Raw genomic sequence first — 22,630 nt, 5'->3', positions numbered from 1 at the left:
TCCCACATGTTCCACGATGATCTCATCGAATGAACCACGATGTCGAGGATTCAATCAATCCCGTATACAATTCCCTTTGTCAATCGGTATGTTACTTGCCCGAGATTCGATCGTCGGTATCCCAATACCTTGTTCAATCTCGTTACCGGCAAGTCACTTTACTCGTACCGTAACGCATGATCCCGTGGCTAACTCCTTAGTCACATTGAGCTCATTATGATGATGCATTACCGAGTGGGCCCAGAGATACCTCTCTGTCATACGGAGTGACAAATCCCAGTCTCGATTCGTGCCAACCCAACAGACACTTTCGGAGATACCTGTAGTGCACCTTTATAGCCACCCAGTTGCGTTGTGACGTTTGGTACACCCAAAGCATTCCTACGGTATCCGGGAGTTGCACAATCTCATGGTCTAAGGAAATGATACTTGACATTAGAAAAGCTCTAGCAAACGAACTACATGATCTTGTGCTATGCTTAGGATTGGGTCTTGTCCATCACATCATTCTCCTAATGATGTGATCCCGTTATCAATGACATCCAATGTCCATGGTCAGGAAACCATAACCATCTATTGATCAACGAGCTAGTCAACTAGAGGCTTACTAGGGACATGTTGTGGTCTATGTATTCACACATGTATTACGGTTTCCAGTTAATACAATTATAGCATGAACAATAGACAATTATCATGAACAAGGAAATACAATAATAACCATTTTATTATTGCCTCTAGGGCATATTTCCAACAATAATATATACAGTAAAAACTATTATCTAAGTGTGATAATTTTTTGCAGGAAAATCTTAGTGGTGTGATAAATAAACCATTGTTTTGTCCTTAGTGGCAACAATACAATACATGTTCGTTCCCTTCTAGTCACTGGGATAGATCACCGCAAAACTGAACCCACTATCATGCACAAATTCCTCTAAAGAACTATCAATCAATCTTGGCCAGCAACGACAAATAATTCGAAAAGCATACATGACTACTTAATTATGCAATAAAGAAACTTTAAGAGATTCAATATAATTATATGAATAATCTAATCATAAAGTGACAACTCACCATATCTCAACAAACACAACCACCAGTCCCTCATATTGATCCTGGTCATGTGAGGCAGCTCACGGGAACTTTGTATTGAATCATAAGGGAGAGATGATGCCATGGTGACAAAAAGGCTGATGAAGATGGCTCCAGTGATGGATCTCCCTCCGGTAGGGTGCCAGAACAGACCTCCAGATTAAATCTCCTCGAAATAGAAATTTTCCACGGCAAAAAAAGTCTCAAAAAAAGGTACGTAGACTTTCTCGAATTATGACATTTATAGGCGAAATAATCAGCATAAGAAGATGCCAGGGAGTCCCACATGGCCTCCCCATGCGGGTGGGTCATTAGCCACGTGGAGGCCAGGGGTGGCCCCTAGCCCCTCCTGTCACTTTCTGGAATCTTCATGTCTTGGAAGAAATCATTGTAAATCCTTATGTTATTTTGAGGTCAGTAGATATTGATTTTATGAAAAGTCAAAAATATGCAAAAAAAAAAAACTAGCCCTGGGCACCGAATTAATAGGTTAGTCTAAAGTAATATAAAATTGCTATAAAAAGTATACAAAAGTGATATATAATAGCATGAAACAATAAAAAATATAAATATATTTGAGACGTATGAGGATGTTGCAAGCGGCAATGCCGAGTGTTGGGAACATCAACAAGTCATCTTTTGAGGGTGCTAGTACTCAGGGCCGGATCAACAGTTGGTCATGGGTGTACATTTATTTTTCTAAAAAACAACTGGCTAGAAATTATATATGGTGTATATTTTAAGACTTTCAGTCCCCAAATGTCATTTCTCGTCACTGCCATAGCATCACGCTTGTTACCTATAGCACGAGTTACACATGTGCATGTCACCAGCACCAAGTAATTAGCATTCTTCTTACTCATTATTTTCAGATGCATTGTATACTAATGGCTATTTGATCCCCAAATGTATGATTTATGTAGTAAATGATTTTTATTTATTTTGTCATTTTTATAAGGTATTCTCATTTTGGTGGAAAAAGGGTTCTTGCTACGTGGACATCTAGATATTAGATCAATTTTTGTTTTGATACCTACAATTTTTTGAACACCCATGTATAAAATTCTTCATCGCGAAAAAGAAATGTATAGAATTCTGGACCCGTCAATGCTAGCATTGCAACCGACGATGAGCGATCCATGCACGTGCTGCGACTGGCAGCAAGCGATGCTACTACCGACGGCTGTTGCGAGGGGATGACCGGAGAACGAGCTGCTGCAGGGACGTGACCTGCTATAACGGGTGCTCGGTCCTACTATGAGCAGCCGCCACAGTTCATGATGGCGCCCTCCGGCATGCTTTCCCGGCTGAGGCGCGGGGAAAGCTAGGGCTAGGGCCGGCCCCCTATGTTTTGCCATGGCGAAGAGGGGTTGGGATGGCGTGACGAAATCACTAGTTGAGGAGTACTCGTTGCAAAGATCACTCCAACCTTCCCAGGTTACGACAAGTGGCGCGCTGCATGGGTGCCATTTGTCACAACCTGGGAGTTTTCCCTTTTTTCATAGATCTGTTTATTCAAAACCTTTTATCTCTTAAACCGTGCGTCCAAATCTCGAACCGCTTTCACCGTTGGATTACTCGCGTTGAGATCTTCGAAGCTAGATTCCATGTTGATAGGTTTTGACGAACTTTTTTCACGAAAAAAACCAGACGAAAAACCCGAACCGGGAGCACGGATTTTTTCCCTTTCCGAAAGAGGCACGCCCGTGCCTCTCACGAAATCACAACTATGCCTCTCGTGGAAGCAAAACCGTGACTTTCGCGGAAGAAAAAAAAGAGAAAACGCGTATTTTTTCCGTTTCCGAGGAGGCACGGCTGTGACTCTTGCGAAAGCACAACCGTGCCTCTCGCGGAAGCAAAACCGTGATTCTCGCGAAAAGAAAAAAAACAAAAAACACGTTTTTTTCGTTTCTGAAAGGCATGGCCGTGACTCTCGCAAAAGGAAAAAAAACAGAAAACGCGTTTTTTTTCATTTCTGAGAGGCACGACCGTGACTCTCACCAAAGGAAAAAAATACAGAAAACACATTTTTTTCCGTTTACGAGAGTCACGGCTGTGACTCTCGCTAAAGCACAACCGTGCCTCTCGCGGAAGCAAAACCGTGACTCTCGCAAAGAAAAAAAAACGAAAACGCGTTTTTTCCGTTTTCAAGAGGCATGGCCATGACTCTCGCGAAGAAAAAAAACCGTGCCTCTCGCGGAAGCAAAACCGTGACTCTTGCGAAAGAAAAAAGAAGAAAAACTCGTATTTTCGCGTAATTTTTTTTATTGAAAAGCTAAGGAAGACCGGTGGAAAACCAAAACATCAAAATAAATAGGAAAAAACCGTTTAAAAAGCCGAAAACGTGTGCGAAAAAAAAATCAAAAGAGAACGCCCAGAGCGCGACACATGGCGAATGGATAAGAGCGCCAAGTGGCGTTGAGGCTCCCGAAAAAGCGCTCGTTAACTAGTTGTTTCCCTGATGTGAGGTGTGCGACTACGCCAGGAAGAAAAAAACTACCCGAGAGGCAATCAGACGGCTGCGCGCGTGCGGCTTCTAATCGGTCGACCGACGCCCAGCATCAGCAAAAAATACAAATAAAAAAATCCATTATCCAGAGCCAAACTCGCTCGTCGTACCTAAGCGTCGCCGCCGACGCGAGACCCGGCACGCCATCCGCATCCGGCCCTGCGCCCCGCGCCGCGCCGCCCCCGCCCCCGCTCGCCGAGGCCCCCCTCTCCGGATCTCCAGCCATGTACGGCGGCGGTAAGATCTCTCGCCCCTGCCCCTGCCCCTGCTAAACCCTAACTAAACCCTGGAGATCTCCCGCCGCGGCCGCTAACTTCTCCCCCCCGCAGACGAGGTCTCGGCCATCGTCATCGACGTGGGCTCCTACAGCTGCAAGGCCGGCTACGCGGGCGACGACACCCCCAAATCCGTCTTCCCCTCGGTGAGCTTCCCCTGCCGCCCTCAAAACTGTTCGAATTACGCGGGCCGGAGAGTTTCCCTGTCACCAGGTTGCTGTCATAGGCTGTTTTATTAGCTCGTTGAACTGGGAGTGGAACCGATTCTTAGTGCTGAATTTGTGTGCATTACAACTGCACAAGTTTGTGCTGGTGATGGACAAATTAGTGCTTCATTCCTAAGTTTTCGAATCGACGGCCTTGGGTTCTGGTTCAGACATGGTGTGCTTGCTGTTGTGTCAGTTCATTGCCATAGTGGGCCAAATCGCAAATTTTGTAGCAGGCACGCCCTACTCTGCAAATATAAGTAGCCACTTCAATCCTAAGTTGACTTCAGGCGTTGAATCAATAAACTGCGATGGGACCTGCACCTACCTGTTGGTTTGAGCGTAGGGCGTGCAATCTTTATAATCTACATAGTCGGTTCATGATTCAGGCTCTAATGGCTCAGATTTGCCGCTAGCTATTAGTGTTAACTACTGTGAGCCTTTCTTACATGCTGCACTGTGAGTCAAACAAAAAAAAGAAGCTGAATTTCAAGTCTTATGGGATTATTGTCTATTTTTTGCAGTCTGGCAGTAAATTGCTAGTTTCACTCTGTTTCTGATGCAATAAGCGAGCTACTCGTGTAAAAAAATTCAAAGAAAAACGAGAAATACTGTGTGATTCGCACTAAGAAAATGGTTTGAATTTGGCCACTTAATGCCATGTTTGGGTTTAGCACGTTTTTTCTGCTTGCCCTGAACGGTGCTTGGAAATTATGTTGTTGTTTTGTTGGTTCAAGGGTATGTGAGCTACCTAATTGGTACGTTTTGGGCAGCACAACTTATCACACTCAGTATCTTGCTTTGATATGTTAAGGTTGTTGGTTCAATTGAACAAGCGGAAGATACTGATGAAGCTAAGCCAGAGAAGGAGGCTGACTCTGCATCTGATCCTAAGAATGGATCCAAGCCTATGGATGTGGACAAAGCCAAGACAAAACGCAAATTTTATGTAGGTCAAGAATTAGAATTCAGGAGGGATCATATGGAGGTTTGTAACCGCACATTCTAAGGGTGATTTGTTACTCATGATTTCTATTAACTGTTGCTTATTGGTCCCCCCTCCACAAAACAGGTGATCTCACCAATGAAAGATGGAACAGTTATGGATTGGGATGTTGTTGACAACATATGGAATCATGCTTTTAGGTAAATTTATTTATGTACTTGATGCAGCTCTGAGCAATTTCTCCTCTTTAACACGGTCCGTCGATAATCAGCAATGACACCAGTGAACTACAATTAAGTTACTAGTTCAGGCTTAACATTTAACATTCTGTGTACATTTCGCTGAGTATACTTATTGTGAAATTGTTTAGTTGTGAGTATGCGAGAAATGATTCGTTGTTTTCCCTCCTATTTTATTTCATATGTTCGGATGCTTTGTCTTCTGTAACAGCTAGCTAAGGTTGATTAAGTACAAGGATTTCCTCGTTACGATGCTATGTAATTTGTTGAAGTTACTATTTTTGTGGATCTACTATATTCTCACACTGACTGGTTCTATATTTCAGACGGAGGCTATTGATCAATCCTGAAGAGCATCCTATGCTCATAGCGGAACCATCTATAAACAGTGCACAGCAAAGAGAGAAGTATGTGTGCATGTTTTGTTTTTAAAATATTTATATTGCTAACCCATATCAATGCTTTCAAGCCTGACTCTTATTTTTCATGTCCTATAGAGCAGCAGAACTTATGTTTGAGAAGTACAAAGTGCCAGCGCTGTTCCTAGCAAAAAATGCGGTATGTCTCTCTCAGAAGTAATCTTTGATGCAACCAGTTAATTATTTTTAATTGTTGACTGGGTTATCAGGTTCTCACATCTTTTGCATCTGGACGTGCTACATCTCTAGTGGTTGACAGGTCAGCATTTTCTTGATGACATTTTATCTCTGCAACCTGCTGTTTTCCTTAGAAATGGATGAGGTCCCTTTTTTGCTATGTTAGCCCGATTAGTTTATGAACAAGTCCACTGTGTTATGGTGTCTGCTTGGTTCTTAATTTGCTACTCTATGTCTGAAGTAAACTGTTCTTCACCAATATGTTGCACATAGCACAGATAGTGTGTAACAGTTCATCCGCACCAAGGAAATACTCATGAAGAAGTTGGTTCTAACTGTTAATGCTTGAATTTCCCTTTTTCACTTTCCTTGATTTAAACACCTTAATCTGGTTTCGTGCTTAGGTGACCTTCTCGATTCCTTGAGCGTTTCATAAGAAGTGCTATGAAACTTATCATATGAAGACTTGGAAGAAGCTTGTGTCAAACATATATCAAATTTATTTCATCTTAATTCTACTGCTTTGGGTCTTTATCATGATAGAAATTTCTGGAATATGACAGAGTGATCATGTTTGGTGCAGTGGTGGTGGGTCTACTGTGGTTTCTGCTGTGCATGATGGTTATGTTTTGCAAAAGGTATGTTATACTATCAATATCCTGATTTTCATTAGGAGGTGTAGTGATTTGCCTGTTTTTACTTTCTACATTTCATTTGAAAATTTGATTAATCCAAGCTGCTTTAACATTTGATGAAATAAAATGCTGAGTTGTATCATATGGACTCTGGCATATTATCGCTTTTGCCTTGCCATTTCTGAAGCCTTTTCTTCTACCATTTTTGTAACTTGTTTTCATGTGGCAGTCTGTGGCAACTTCTCCGATTGGCGGTGAATTTTTGACTGACTGTATGATGAAAAGCTTGGAGAGCAAGGGTGTTGTTGTAAGCACCTCTCTTGGTTAAGATAGCATACTAGTCCTTGCTGTATTTTCATATCCTGTTTGTTCACTTCTCAGATCAGGCCCCGGTATTCCTTCAAGAAGAAGGAAGTGAGCCCTGGAGATTATAAGGTGTAGTTTCTATAACATTACATCTGAAATTGACATCCTTTTCTTGTCTGCTTGTGATTCCTTTGGACCAAGAGATAACTCTTCACACCGTTCGATGTGCCCCTTTGTTGAAACTCCTTGTACCATTGAATGTGAGCTGAACTGTTGGTATAGTTGAAATCAACACACCAGTAAAGAGGAGGGGCAAAATATACAATACACCTATCATCCTTGTCTTATAACCAAAAAAGTTGAGAGAGCCTGCAAGGTGGTCTGTACCCCTTGCCAAGTTTGTTTCTGGCACCAATTAAGTTTTACCACGTGGAGTAAATCTCTCGGTAGACATCGAATACTATTTTGGCATTTCCAATATCATGAAGTAATGCCTCCCTGTACATATCGATATTCACAGATACATGCGCACTAGGTGGTTCTCTGACTATAAATAGCTGGCCCTTTAAAATATCTTTAGTGTTTTTCTTCGTATTTATATGTTTCTAAGGTTCTGAACTTGCTGTGTTAATTAATTAATCATGGTTACATTCTAATTTAATTAGCATTACACTAGATGAATATAAGGGAAACTATGCGGTGTTTATTCTGTGAACCCATGTTTTTCTTTTCAGGTTGTAGACCTTGATTTTCCGAACACCACGGATAGTTACAGGTTGTACCACATGGTATGTTCATTGGCAAATCTGTGATTCTTGTTTTGCTTTGTTAATTTTTGTCTGGATGCATTTAATGGTGATGCTTACTCTGTATCACAGAGAGCTATTGCTAGCGACATCAAGGAGACGGTTTGTAGAGTTCCAGATACTCCCTTTGATGGTATAGCATTTCGAAAACACATTATTTCTGTGATTGTTTAGCTCTGCTATATTGATGCGCAAGCTTGGACCATACTGGCATGTACGCAAAATCTGATGATCAAGCCAGTTTCAGTTGATCCATTGATGAATTATATATATGCATACAACCATAATATAGCTGGCTACTTTTTATGCATATCGTCTGTCAATCACCATGGGTTTTATTCGTTTGACTGATTTGACATATCTCTTTGTATGCTTTAAGCATTATCTTGCTTTGGAGTTCCTCTTTTAGGTTCTGCTGTTCACTTTCCCTGCTTTATTTTCATGCAGAAGTGGCATATGCAAATGTTCCTACAACTTCATACGAGCTTCCAGATGGGCAGTAAGTTATCAATTATGTAGACACATCTCTCCAGTCAGAATAATTTTATTTTTTTAACAATTAGATATTGAATATGGGGTAATAGCTACTTTTCTGGAGTGTATCTGATGCGTCTTGACCTCTTACTCCATTGTGCATGCCCTCTTCAGTATGGCCACCAAATAGTCATGACAAACTCCGTTGTTTACAAATCGACATAAAACCAATATATCATAACTCTGAGAAATTGTGGTTTAGAAACCACAAAGTTTCGACTCAAAATCCATTGAAAAGGAAGTCTGAAAATAGAATGGCGAAATCTATGTCACTGTTTACTAGGATCTGCGCATGTGCCACATTTTAGTATAGCCCCGAGTTGTTGCAGCCTGGTAGACCATATAATGATGCAGCTACTATGACGATTGTAGATTTTTCATGCCCATTACAAGTATGCATGGTATTCTGATTTCGGCTGCACAATGCACCTATAAGGTGTTAGGATTCTGATGTCTCCACTTTCTCTGTTTCTGTTACTGCAATTTTGTGGTAAATATGTTGTTTATGTTTGTAGAGGTTATAACTTATCTATGTTACATCTGAGCAGAACTATTGAAGTTGGTGCAGCGAGATTCAAGATTCCTGACATTTTGTTCAACCCATTCCTTTCTCAGGTGAGTGAGAAAAGTATAATTTGCTGTGTACATGTATGTTAGTTGGTTAGGATCTGTACTAGTGGTTGATTACACTATCCAGGAACAGAACAAGTTCATTGCTTCAGTAGATGCTATCAACAACAACAACAACAACAACAAAGCCTTTTGTCCCAAACAAGTTGGGGTAGGCTAGAGCTGAAACCCATAAAATCTCGCAACCAACTCATGGTAGAGCACATGGATAGCTAGCTTCCCCGCACGGCTTGTTCTTGGTGATACTCCAGTCCTTCAGATCTCTCTTTACGGACTCCTCCCATGTCAAGTTTGGTCTACCATGACCTTTCCTCACATTATCAACACGCTTTAGCCGTCCGCTATGCACTGGATCTTCTAGACGCCTGCGCTGAATATGCCCAAACCATCTCAGACGATTTTGGACAAGCTTCTCTTCAGTCGGTGCCACTCCAACTCTGTCTCGTATATCATCATTCCGGACCCGATTCTTCCTTGTGTGGCCACACATCCATCTCAACATGCGCATCTACGCTAAACCTAACTGTTGAACATGTCGCCTTTTAGTCGGCCAGCATTCAACGCCATACAATATTGCGGATCGAATCGCTGTCCTATAGAACCTTCCTTTTAGCTTTTGTGGCACTCTCTTGTCACAGAGAACGCCAGAAGTTTGACGCCACCTCATCCATCCGGCTTTGATTCGATGGTTCACATCTTCATCGATATCCCCATCCTTCTGCAGCATTGATCCCAAATATCGAAAGGTGTCCTTCAGTAGATGCTATGAATATTCAATAATTTCTTTTGGATCTAGTTGACTTGTCTTCAACCTCTCTACTGCACACTAATTTTGTTATCAACAGACTATTCCTGGGATCGATGGATTTGGAGATTCCACTTCGATTCGTGGACTTCCACGAATGGTGAGTTAATTATGGGTGCTTATATTGTTGTGCAGCTTGGACAGTTCTTCATGTTAATGAAGTTTTTGCCACCCTTGTTTTTCATCAGGTCCTTGAAAGTGTAAATAGGTGTGATGTTGACATTCGCAAGGAGCTACTCAGCAGCATCTTGGTAAAGACATTAATTCCAGTGCTGCATTGCTACTTCTCTCTACATACCCCCATGTACGGGCTTAGTGAAAGAACTCGTATAACATAATCTTCAATTCTCCTGTTATAATTTGTTAATAAAACTCTAACACCTGCAAACTTGTATTCTGGATAGCTTTCTGGTGGCTCATCATCAATTCTGCAGTTAAAGGACCGTCTAGAAAAAGAAGTACTGGAGGTAAATAAAAAGGCAGCTGAACAAGCTAGGATAAATGTTGCTGTATTTTTATATGTTTTCACCGTTTCCAAGCATGTGTCAGTTTATGTATGTTTTCTTCGAAGCTTTGCTATTAGTTCAATGCAATAACTTATTTGCTTTGTATGAAGTCAAATCATGCTTTAGACAAAGCTTCCCACCTTATTTCTGTGACCTTCCTAAAAAATAGAAGAATAAAATGCATCTCATTGATTCTTTTGGTTAGTGACTAGTCACTACATGGTTGTTCATAAAAAGGAGAATCGATTGTTAAGGCTGTTGAGAATGTTTCTTTTGTCTTGGTTTTGCTGGTTAGTTGATGGTGTTTTCTGAATCTCCGAGCTTATTCTTATTTTTAACTCAATGATCGCAGGAGTCCCCCCAAAATGCCCGGGTAAAGGTTTTGGCAAGTGGAAATTCAACAGAGAGGCGATTCAGGTAAGATCCAGTATATTTGCTCGTTTTTGTATGAACTGACTATGCTCAGTGGATCCCGTTGGCAGCAAAGTAAAACTGTTATTTTTGCTGTTTTAATCACATGAGTAGCTTAATGCAAAACATGTCGTGGCCCTGAAATCGGTTTGAAATTGGATGAAAGCATGCTGATCACAATGCCAGTAAAACTTATCCTTGACCATAGGGAAGGGCCAGCACAGAAAAAATGCATGCCGTGTGACTGGTTTTGTCTGTGTGGCCGCTAGTGCTGAGATTCATCATCGGTTAGATGTTGATTGACATGACTGACACATTATAATTCGATGAGTGCAGTGTCTGGATTGGAGGGAGCATCCTTGCATCCCTTGGGTCGTTCCAGCAAATGTGGTTCTCCAAAGCAGAGTAAGTTTGATTCTCTAGGGTCTGTTTGGTTGCCCTGCTCTTTTGTATCATACGCCTAAGAACATCGATCTTGTCGCAAACAGGTATGAAGAGCACGGCGTTTCCTATATCCAGAGGAAATGCCCATGAAATGGTGGAGCATGCATGCTGCCCAAGCTTTGTGTTGCCGAAGATGTGTGTGGGCAACAGTTAGATGCAGGCGACTGACTATCTTTAGGTCCGTGAGTGCGGCTCTAGAACAAACTCAGCTGATACTTGTACGTGCGTGCCGAAAGATGTGCGTTGGTCGCCACCTTTGTTATCTGGGGGATATTTATATTGTTGTCGTTACTGAATTATCTTTAGCTCCACGAGTCCAACTTGATAACAAACTCATCTGATACTTGTCATTGATGGTAGATACTAGCAGTTCATGTGGTGATTTTTCTCGTCTGTGATGCAGAATGTGCAACAGTTTACTCTCCAGACTCCAATCAATGTATCCGGGAATCAAGTCTTCAGCCATTTAGGTACGCAGCTGGTTCTTGAAGCTGTAACTAATGGGCTACATCTTAGGTTAGCCATGTCAAACTGTCATTGAACTTGCATCATTCACATGGACGCTATAGCTGTCCGTTGCCGGTTTGCTCATGTTTGTTGTTAATGACGCTACGAGCATACTGGTAACAGTGGCTGCGGCATGAATTGGACAATATAGTTTTAGTTGAGGACATTGTTGAGTCACTGACGCATTTCACAGGAACTGCGAGCAGTTTATTATGCCCAGCTGTTTAAGAAGAGTCGAGATGATCACAACTCCACAACTAATAATACACGAGCACTGGCAAACAAAGCCATTCTGATGCAACATGGGAGAAACGAAAATTGATCACTGTAGGGTTTACATACATCCAGACACCAGCCAGTTCCTCCTTTGGGGAATAATAATAATGTCGACACATCCATGGCCGCTCTTATTGCTTCAGACGAACGCACCACAGAACAGAGACCACAAGCGTATACACCGCGCCGCGGCTCAGGGGAATCGATCGAGCATCGGCGGCCCCAAAATCCAAATTAGCGCTTCCTGGAGTCGATGAAGTCCTGCAGCGCCGCCACCTGCTCCCTGGTCGGGGGCTGGTCGTTGTTCTTGATGGAGCGGTGCACGTCATACGTCGTCGCCCCAAAGAACACCAGCCTGCATACAGCATACACCCAGATTCATTAATCAATCCAAGGAGGAGAAGCGAGGAGAGAGACAAACAGAACGCGGCGGAGCCGGCGCCGGCGCCGGCGCCTGGTGCCTACCCTGCGGCGAGCAGCGCGATCTGCCTCGGGGAGACGTGCCTGCCCAGCACCCTCATCCTCGTGCGGTGCTCACAGGCGACACGGAGGAGGGAGGGAGGAGAGGACACGGGGATCGGTTAGTTAGCTGGGAGTAGACGCGAGCCCCGGCTCACAGACTGTACGGACCGGTTGAGCTGTCCTGTTTCAATCAATTTGCCTAAACAATCTTCTCCTCCTAATTAATCGCCCCTCTGAATGTAACTGGTGGTGGTGGGCTGGGCGCCCAGGCCGTAAAACATCCGTAATTGTTCCTCGATGTAGCCGCAAAGCTCGGTTCTTAGCATACGTACGTGCTGTGCGTGGCGTGGATCCATCTGTCAGTGTCCTAGCAGGAGGAAATATGCCAGGGCACTTAAGTACTCTACCTATTTCAATCATTCTCAAATAAAAAAAAGTACCTATTTCAATTATGTCATTAACTTTCATTTTTTCCAGTCATTTCAAATATTTCAGATGAGTTATTTCAAATGTTTCAAACCAGATACTTCACACAAATAAATGATTTCAGTTACTCACACAAATAGATGAGTATTTTAAAATAGTGGTGTCAATCATTTCAAGAGATCCCAAATCAGTTTCACACCCTGATTTCCATAAATGAAATGACTTCAGATAGTGTTTTAATTATTTGAAAGTAGAGATAATGGTTATTTTTAAAAAGTGATAATGATTGTTTCAGAAACACATTTTTGATTATTTACAATAAGAGCAATATTTGATTTCAATTATCTCCGTTTCACCAATTTGGAATGTTATGAACTATATGTATATGTCAGCACATTTCTCAGTTTCACTTACTTGAATATTTCACAACTTGCATATTTCACTTATTTGAAATATTTTTGAATGATACGCCTCAGTAATTTCAATACACATTTCAATTTCACTTACTAGAAAATTTTAACATATCACATACTTCATTTATTTCAACTTCTCTAAAACATATGTCTATGTAATTCAAGTACAAATTTCAGTAATTTCATTAACTTAATTTTTTTACAAAAAGTGATTTTTCAAATATTTCAACATAATGGTTTCAATTTTTTTTCAAACCAACAATTTCAGTTATTTTAAAACAATGATTTCAATCATTTCAAGATACCCCACACTAGTTTCATTTCAATATTTCATAAATGCAATAACATCATATATTCCACAAGCGTTTTCAGTTACTTAAAAATAGAGATGATTATTTCAATAAAGTGATAATGATTTTTTCAGAATCACATTTCAACTATTTCACTTATTTGGAACATTTGATAGTTTTTATTGAAAATATATCTTAGTAAATTTAACACCCATTTCAATGTTTTGAAACAACTGAAATAGCATTTTTTTTCCCGAAAATGAAATAGTTTGTTGAAACAATGAAATAACTGAAATCACCTTTTGATTTTTTTGAAATCATGGGTTTGAAACAACTTAAATCATTTCATTTATGAAATAAATTGGACTCATTCTAAAATTAGTTTTCACTTGTGAAATCTATTTCAATCAATTTATAAATAATGAAATTTAAACAAGTTTAAAATACAACCCATGGTGGTCTTATTTTAAAAGGTCTTGTCGCCAATAGTTCATATATATATAAAGTCTCAAAAATATTTTCTTAGTTTAAAAGATAACAATCAATCAGTATATTCCAAAGAAGCAAAAGGATTCGTTTTGATTAGGTAGAGAGGAGAGAGATTCTGCATGCAACTGTCCTTTCTCCGTGTGTGCACTCTCTCACATTAGCCAACAGATGAAGTGGACCCCGTTCAAGTATTGGCAGGTTGTGTTAGTTGTATTATTTCAATTTCTTATTCCACACCTTATACGACAAAAGCACAAATCACGAACACAAGTTAGATGGTAGATCTTTCACCGTTGCATACTTCGCTGATACATTCAAACCCCGTGGGATGATACACCCTCTTACAAATAAGCCACATTATATCTTCCTCAAAACAGCCATCATACCTACATGTTACGACATTTTCATAGCCATTTCGAGATATATTGCCATGCAACTTTCATTGTTATTATTCATTATATGACTTGAGCATACATTGTCATTTTGCTTTGCATGATCATAGAGCTGACATGATATATGTGGCAAGGCCACCGTTCATCACCATTTTACATGTTACGCTAGATCATTGCACATCTGATACACTGCGAGAGGTATTCATATGTAGTCATCATTATGTTTCATGATTATGAGTTGTAAGTAAATAAAAGTGTGATGCATTTTTAGAGTGTGTCCCTACCAGTTAGGAATAAAAAAAGAGCACAAAAAATTGCCCACAAAAAATGAGAGAAAAAGAGAAGGGGGCACACTACTATCCTTTACCACACTTGTGCTTTAAACTAGCATCATGTATTTCATATAGAGAGTTTTCATATTATTCACTTTCATACGCTAGTGGGATTTTTACATTATTAAAACTTGACTTGCATATTTTGATGACGGGATTTCTCAAAATGCTCGAGGTCTTCATGAGTAAGTAAGTTGGATGCACCCCCACTTTTATTCATTAGGAGAGCTTTCATCTTCCCTACTTCTAAACATCTGAATTGGTGGTGAGTTCACTACTCCACCTTCTCCTCTTACACGTGGTACCTACTACAACAACAACCAAAATAAAAATAGTGGCTGATGGAGTCTAGACCCAGCATGCCTCTTGCAAGTGTCCTACTCTTTGCCATATGAAAAATAGGAATTGTTCACACATTTAGAAAAAAATGTGACAACAGATTTGAACGCACGACCAATTCATCCACATGGTACCATTATCCACTTGTAAAAAAATATAAAGGATTCTACTATTCACACATTGGATAGCTGCATGGATGCAAGCACCATGCTTGCAGGTTCCTTGTTTCTTCGTCGACACTTCCTATCATATTACTCGTAATACCGAACATGCACTGCAATGCTACAATGAGTAGTAGCTACACTGGTACAACGACGTCCTATGCAAATGGGTTTTACCCCTTTCCATGACACAGTTTAAATCCGTCGCCTTCCTGGGTGGGCAATAGGGGGAGGGGGGGGGGGGGGGGGTTCCATCACACACGACACAGATAAATCGTCCGTGGTAGTGATAGATGTGAAGGAAATATGCCCTAGAGGCAATAATAAAGTTATTATTTATTTTCTTATATCATGATAAATGTTTATTATTCATGCTAGAATTGTATTAACCGGAAACATGATACATGTGTGAATACATAGACAAATAGAGTGTCACTAGTATGCCTCTACTTGACTAGCTCGTTAATCAAAGATGGTTATGTTTCCTGGCCATAGACATGAGTTGTCATTTGATTAACGAGATCACATCATTAGGAGAATGATGTGATTGACTTGACCCATTCCGTTAGCTTAGCACTTGATCGTTTAGTATGTTGCTGTTGCTTTCTTCATGACTTATACATGTTCCTATGACTATGAGATTATGCAACTCCCGTTTACCGGAGGAACACTTTGTGTGCTATCAAACGTCACAGCGTAACTGGGTGATTATAAAGGTGCTCTACAGGTGTCTCCGAAGGTACTTGTTGGGTTGGCGTATTTCGAGATTAGGATTTGTCACTCCGATTGTCGGAGAGGTATCTCTGGGCCCACTCAGTAATGCACATCACTATAAGCCTTGCAAGCATTGTAACTAATGAGTTAGTTGCGAGATGATGTATTACGAAACGAGTAAAGAGACTTGCCGGTAACGAGATTGAACTAGGTATTGAGATACCGACGATCGAATCTCGGGCAAGTAACATACCGATGACAAAGGGAACAACGTATGTTGTTATGCGGTTTGACCGATAAAGATCTTCGTAGAATATGTAGGAGCCAATATGAGCATCCAGGTTCCGCTATTGGTTATTGACCGGAGACGTGTCTCGGTCATGTCTACATTGTTCTCGAACCCGTAGGGTCCGCATGCTTAAAGTTTCGGTGACGATTGTATTATGAGTTTTTGTGTTTTTGATGTACCGAAGGTTGTTCGGAGTCCCGGATGTGATCATGGACATGACGAGGAGTCTCGAAATGGTCGAGACGTAAAGATCGATATATTGGACGACTATGTTCGGACACCGGAATGGTTTCAGCGAGTTTCGGACATATACCTGGAGTACTGGGAGGTTACCGGAACCCCCCGGGGAGTTTAATGGGCCAAGATGGGCCTTAGTTGAGAAGAGGAGGGGCGGCTAGGGCTGGCCGCGCCCCCCTCCCCCTCTAGTCCGAATTGGACAAGGAGGGGGGGGGGGCGCCCCCTTTCCTTTCCCCCTCCTACTCCAACTAGGAAAAGAGGGAGTCCTACTCCCGGTGGGAGTAGGACTCCTCCCTGGAGCGCCCTCCCCTGGCCGGCCGCCTCCTCCCCCTGGTCCTTTATATACGGGGGCAGGGGGGCACCTCTAGACACAACAATTGATCTCTTGATCTCTTAGCCGTGTGCGGTGCCCCCCTCCACATATTCCACCTCGATCATATCGTAGCGGTGCTTAGGCGAAGCCCTGCGTCGGTAGCATCATCATCACCGTCACCACGCCGTCGTGCTGACGGAACTCTCCCGTGAAGCTCTGCTAGATCGGAGTTCGCGGGACGTTATCGAGCTGAACATGTGCTGTACTCGGAGGTGCCGTACGTTCGGTACTTGGATCGGTCGGATTGTGAAGACGTACGACTACATCAACCGCGTTGTGCTAACGCTTCCGCTTTCGGTCTACGAGGGTACGTGGACAACACTCTCCCCTCTCGTTGCTATGCATCACCATGATCCTGTGTGTGCGTAGGATTTTTTTTGAAATTACACGTTCCCCATCAGTGGTATCAGAGCCTGGTTTTATGCGTAGATATTATATGCACGAGTAGAACACAAGTGAGTTGTGGGCGATACAAGTCATACTGCTTACCAGCATGTCATACTTTGGTTCGCCGGTATTGTTGGATGAAGCGGCCCGGACCGACATTACGCATACGCTTACGCGAGACTGGTTCTACCGACGTGCTTTGCACACAGGTGGCTGGCGGGTGTTAGTTTCTCCAACATTAGTTGAACCGAGTGTGGCTACGCCCGGTCCTTGAGAAGGTTAAAACAACACCAACTTGACGAACTATCGTTGTGGTTTTGATGCGTAGGTAAGAACGGTTCTTGCTCAGCCCGTAGCAACCACGTAAAACTTGCAACAACAAAGTAGAGGAAGTCTAACTTGTTTTTGCAGGGCATGTTGTGATGTGATATGGTCAAGACATGATGCTATATTTTATTGTATGAGATGATCATGTTTTTTAACCGAGTTATCGGCAACTGGCAGGAGCCATATGGTTGTCGCTTTATTGTATGCAATGCAATCGCCCTGTAATGCTTTACTTTATCACTAAGCGGTAGCGATAGTCGTAGAAGCAATAGTTGGCGAGACGACAACGATGCTACGATGGAGATCAAGGTGTCGCGCCGGTGATGATGGTGATCATGACGGTGCTTCGGAGATGGAGATCACAAGCACAAGATGATGATGGCCGTATCATATCACTTATATTGATTGCATGTGATGTTTATCCTTTATGCATCTTATTCTGCTTTGATTGACGGTAGCATTATAAGATGATATCTCACTAAATTTCAAGATAAAAGTGTTCTCCCTGAGTATGCACCGTTGCCAAAGTTCGTCGTGCCGAGACACCACGTGATGATCGGGTGTGATAAGCTCTACGTTCATCTACAACGGGTGCAAGCCAGTTTTGCACACGCAGAATACTCGGGTTAAACTTGACGAGCCTAGCATATGCATATATGGCCTCGGAACACTGAGACTGAAAGGTCGAGCGTGAATCATATAGTAGATATGATCAACATAGTGATGTTCACCATTGAAAACTACTCCATCTCACGTGATGATCGGACATGGTTTAGTTGATTTGGATCACGTGATCACTTAGATGATCAGAGGGATATCTATCTAAGTGGGAGTTCTTAAATAATATGATTAATTGAACTTAAATTTATCATGAACTTAGTACCTGATAGTATTTTGCTTGTCTATGTTGTTTGAGGATAGATGGCCCGTGCTGTTGTTTCGTTAAATTTTAATGCGTTCCTTGAGAAAGCAAAGTTGAAAGATGATGGTAGCAATTACACGGACTGGGTCCATAACTTGAGGATTATCCTCATTGCTGCATAGAAGAATTACGTCCTGGAAGCACCGCTGGGTGCCAGGCCTGTTGCAGATGCAACTGACGACGTTAAGAACGTCTGGCAGAGCAAAGCTGATGACTACTCAATAGTTCAGTGTGCCATGCTTTACGGCTTAGAACCGGGGCTTCAACGACGTTTTGAACGTCATGGAGCATATGAGATGTTCCAGGAGTTGAAGTTAATATTTCAAGCAAATGCCCGGATTGAGAGATATGAAGTCTCCAATAAGTTCTACAGCTGCAAGATGGAGGAGAATAGTTCTGTCAGTGAACATATACTCAAAATGTCTGGGTATAACAATCACTTGATTCAACTGGGAGTTAATCTTCCGGATGATAGTGTCATTGACAGAATTCTTCAATCACTGCCACCAAGCTACAAGTGCTCCGTGATGAACTATAATATGCAAGGGATGGATAAGACAATTCCCGAGCTCTTCGCAATGCTAAAGACTGCGGATGTAGAAATCAAGAAGGAGCATCAAGTGTTGATGGTCAATAAGACCACCAGTTTCAAGAAAAAGGGTAAAGGGAAGAAGAAGGGGAACTTCAAGAAGAACAACAAACAAGTTGCTGCTCAAGAGAAGAAACCCAAGTATGGACCTAAGCCCGAGACTGAGTGCTTCTACTGCAAGCAGACTCGTCACTGGAAGCGAAACTGCCCCAAGTATTTGGCGGATAAGAAGGATGGCAAGGTGAACAAAGGTATATGTGATATACATGTTATTGATGTGTACCTTACGAGAGCTCGCAGTAGCACCTGGGTATTTGATACTGGTTCTGTTGCTAATATTTGTAACTCGAAACAGGGACTACGGATTAAGCGAAGACTGGCTAAGGACGAGGTGACAATGCGCGTGGGAAATTGTTCCAAAGTCGATGTGATCGCCGTCGGCACGCTACCTCTACATCTACCTTCGGGATTAGTTTTAGACCTGAATAATTGTTATTTGGTGCCAGCGTTGAGCATGAACATTATATCTGGATCTTGTTTGATGCGAGACGGTTATTCATTTAAATCTGAGAATAATGGTTGTTCTATTTATATGAGTAATATCTTTTATGGTCATGCACCCTTGAAGAGTGGTCTATTTTTGTTGAATCTCGAAAGTAGTGATACACATATTCATAATGTTGAAGCCAAAAGATGCAGAGTTGATAATGATAGTGCAACTTATTTGTGGCACTGCCGTTTGGGTCATATTGGTGTAAAGCGCATGAAGAAACTCCATACTGATGGACTTTTGGAATCACTTGATTATGAATCACTTGGTACTTGCGAACCGTGCCTCATGGGCAAGATGACTAAAACGCCGTTCTCCGAAACTATGGAGCGAGCAACTGATTTGTTGGAGATCATACATACCGATGTATGTGGTCCAATGAATGTTGAGGCTCGCGGCGGGTATCGTTATTTTCTCACCTTCACAGATGATTTAAGCAGATATGGGTATATCTACATAATGAAACATAAGTCTGAAACATTTGAAAAGTTCAAAGAATTTCAGAGTGAAGTTGAAAATCATCGTAACAAGAAAATAAAGTTTCTACGATCTGACGTGAAGGAGAATATTTGAGTTACGAGTTTGGTCTACATTTGAAACAATGCGGAATAGTTTCGCAACTCGCGCCACCCGGAACACCACAACGTAATGGTGTGTCCAAACGTCGTAATCGTACTTTACTAGATATGGTGCGATCTATGATGTCTCTTACTGATTTACCGCTATCGTTTTGGGGTTATGCTCTAGAGACAACTGCATTCACGTTAAATAGGGCACCGTCAAAATCCGTTGAGATGACACCTTATGAACTGTGGTTTGGCAAGAAACCAAAGTTGTCATTTCTTAAAGTTTGGGGCCGCGATGCTTATGTGAAAAAGCTTCAACCTGATAAGCTCGAACCCAAATCGGAGAAATGTGTCTTCATAGGATACCCAAAGGAAACTGTTGGGTACACCTTCTATCACAGATCCAAAGGCAAAACATTCGTTGCTAAAAATGGATCCTTTCTAGAGAAGGAGTTTCTCTCGAAAGAAGTGAGTGGGAGGAAAGTAGAACTTGATGAGGTAACTGTACCTGCTCCCTTATTGGAAAGTAGTTCATCACAGAAACTGGTTCCTGTGACACCTACACCAATTAGTGAGGAAGCTAATGATGATGATCATGAAGCTTCAGATCAAGTTACTACCGAACCTCGTAGGTCAACCAGAGTGAGATCCGCACCAGAGTGGTACGGTAATCCTGTTCTGGAGGTCATGTTACTAGACCATGACGAACCTACGAACTATGAAGAAGCGATGGTGAACCCAGATTCCGCAAAATGGCTTGAGGCCATGAAATCTGAGATGGGGTCCATGTATGAGAACAAAGTGTGGACTTTGGTTGACTTGCCCGATGATCGGCAAGCAATTGAGAATAAATGGATCTTCAAGAAGAAGACAGACGCTGACGGTAATGTTACTGTCTATAAAGCTTGACTTGTTGCGAAAGGTTTTCGACAAGTTCAAGGGATTGACTACGATGAGACCTTCTCATCCGTAGCGATGCTTAAGTCCGTCCAAATCATGTTAGCAATTGCCGCATTTTATGATTATGAAATTTGGCAAATGGATGTGAAGACTGCATTCCTGAATGGATTTCTGGAAGAAGAGTTGTATATGATGCAACCTGAAGGTTTTATCGATCCAAAGGGAGCTAAGAAAGTGTGCAAGCTCCAGCGATCCATTTATGGATTGGTGCAAGCCTCTCGGAGTTGGAATAAACGCTTTGATAGTGTGATCAAAGCATATGGTTTTATACAGACTTTTGGAGAAGCCTGTATTTAGAAGAAAGTGAGTGGGAGCTCTGTAGCATTTCTAATCTTATATGTGGATGACATATTGTTGATTGGAAATGATATAGAATTTCTGGATAGCATAAAAGGATACTTGAATAAGAGTTTTTCAATGAAGGACCTCGGTCAAGCTGCTTACATATTGGGCATCAAGATCTATAGAGATAGATCAAGGCGCTTAATTGGACTTTCACAAAGCACATACCTTGACAAAGTTTTGAAGAAGTTCAAAATGGATCAAGCAAAGAAAGGGTTCTTGCCTGTGTTACAAGGTGTGAAGTTGAGTAAGACTCAATGCCCGACCACTGCAGAAGATAGAGAGAAAATGAAAGATGTTCCCTATGCTTCAGCCATAGGCTCTATCATGTATGCAATGTTGTATACCAGACCTGATGTATGCCTTGCTATAAGTTTAGCAGGGAGGTACCAAAGTAATCCAGGAGTGGATCACTGGACAGCGGTCAAGAACATCCTGAAATACCTGAAAAGCACTAAGGATATGTTTCTCTTTTATGGAGGTGACAAAGAGCTCATCGTAAATGGTTACGTTGATGCAAGCTTTGACACTGATCCGGACGATTCTAAATCGCAAACCGGATACGTGTTTATATTGAACGGTGGAGCTGTCAGTTGGTGCAGTTCTAAACAAAGCGTCGTGGCAGGATCTACGTGTGAAGCGGAGTACATAGCTGCTTCGGAAGCAGCAAATGAAGGAGTCTGGATGAAGGACTTCATATCCGATCTAGGTGTCATACCTAGTGCATCGGGTCCAATGAAAATCTTCTGTGACAATACTGGTGCAATTGCCTTGGCAAAGGAATCCAAATTTCACAAGAGGACCAAGCACATCAAAAGACGCTTCAATTCCATCCGGGACCAAGTCCAGGTGGGAGACATAGAGATTTGCAAGATACATACGGATCTGAATGTTGCAGACCCGTTGACTAAGCCTCTTCCACGAGCAAAACATGATCAGCACCAAGGCTCCATGGGTGTTACAATCATTACTGTGTAATCTAGATTATTGACTCTAGTGCAAGTGGGAGACTGAAGGAAATATGCCCTAGAGGCAATAATAAAGTTATTATTTATTTCCTTATATCATGATAAATGTTTATTATTCATGCTAGAATTGTATTAACCGGGAACATGATACATGTGTGAATACATAGACAAACAGAGTGTCACTAGTATGCCTCTACTTGACTAGCTCGTTAATCAAAGATGGTTATGTTTCCTGGTCATAGACATGAGTTGTCATTTGATTAATGAGATCACATCATTAGGAGAATGATGTGATTCACTTGACCCATTCCGTTAGCTTAGCACTTGATCGTTTAGTATGTTGCTGTTGCTTTCTTCATGACTTATACATGTTCCTATG

At 41.7% G+C, this 22,630-nt stretch overlaps 1 protein-coding gene across 6 annotated transcripts; it reads left to right on the top strand.

The window, feature by feature from the left end:
- Positions 1-3,661: 3,661 nt before the first annotated feature.
- Positions 3,662-11,322, top strand: LOC109774595 (actin-related protein 4). Of its 6 annotated transcripts, none has more exons than XR_002235623.4 (20): positions 3,662-3,838; positions 3,931-4,022; positions 4,897-5,070; positions 5,155-5,228; positions 5,594-5,674; positions 5,765-5,825; positions 5,896-5,945; positions 6,447-6,501; positions 6,728-6,805; positions 6,880-6,933; positions 7,539-7,592; positions 7,683-7,743; positions 8,058-8,109; positions 8,693-8,759; positions 9,620-9,679; positions 9,768-9,883; positions 9,984-10,046; positions 10,438-10,502; positions 10,833-10,901; positions 10,985-11,322. XR_002235623.4 is itself a non-coding variant. In XM_020333335.4 (20 exons), exons 1-20 carry the CDS (start codon positions 3,826-3,828, stop codon positions 11,028-11,030), a joined length of 1,332 nt encoding a protein of 443 aa, XP_020188924.1. In that variant the 5' UTR covers positions 3,665-3,825; the 3' UTR covers positions 11,031-11,322. The 6 variants fall into 6 exon arrangements, 1 of the variants encoding a protein (XP_020188924.1); XR_002235624.4 differs by having other exon boundaries at positions 3,665-3,838; positions 6,427-6,501; positions 9,768-9,830; XR_012183058.1 differs by having other exon boundaries at positions 3,665-3,838; positions 6,427-6,501.
- Positions 11,323-22,630: the final 11,308 nt, after the last annotated feature.

Source organism: Aegilops tauschii, chromosome 5 (assembly GCF_002575655.3).
Source record: "Aegilops tauschii subsp. strangulata cultivar AL8/78 chromosome 5, Aet v6.0, whole genome shotgun sequence".
NCBI lineage: Eukaryota > Viridiplantae > Streptophyta > Magnoliopsida > Poales > Poaceae > Aegilops > Aegilops tauschii.
This window is presented reverse-complemented; position numbering and strand designations above follow the sequence as displayed.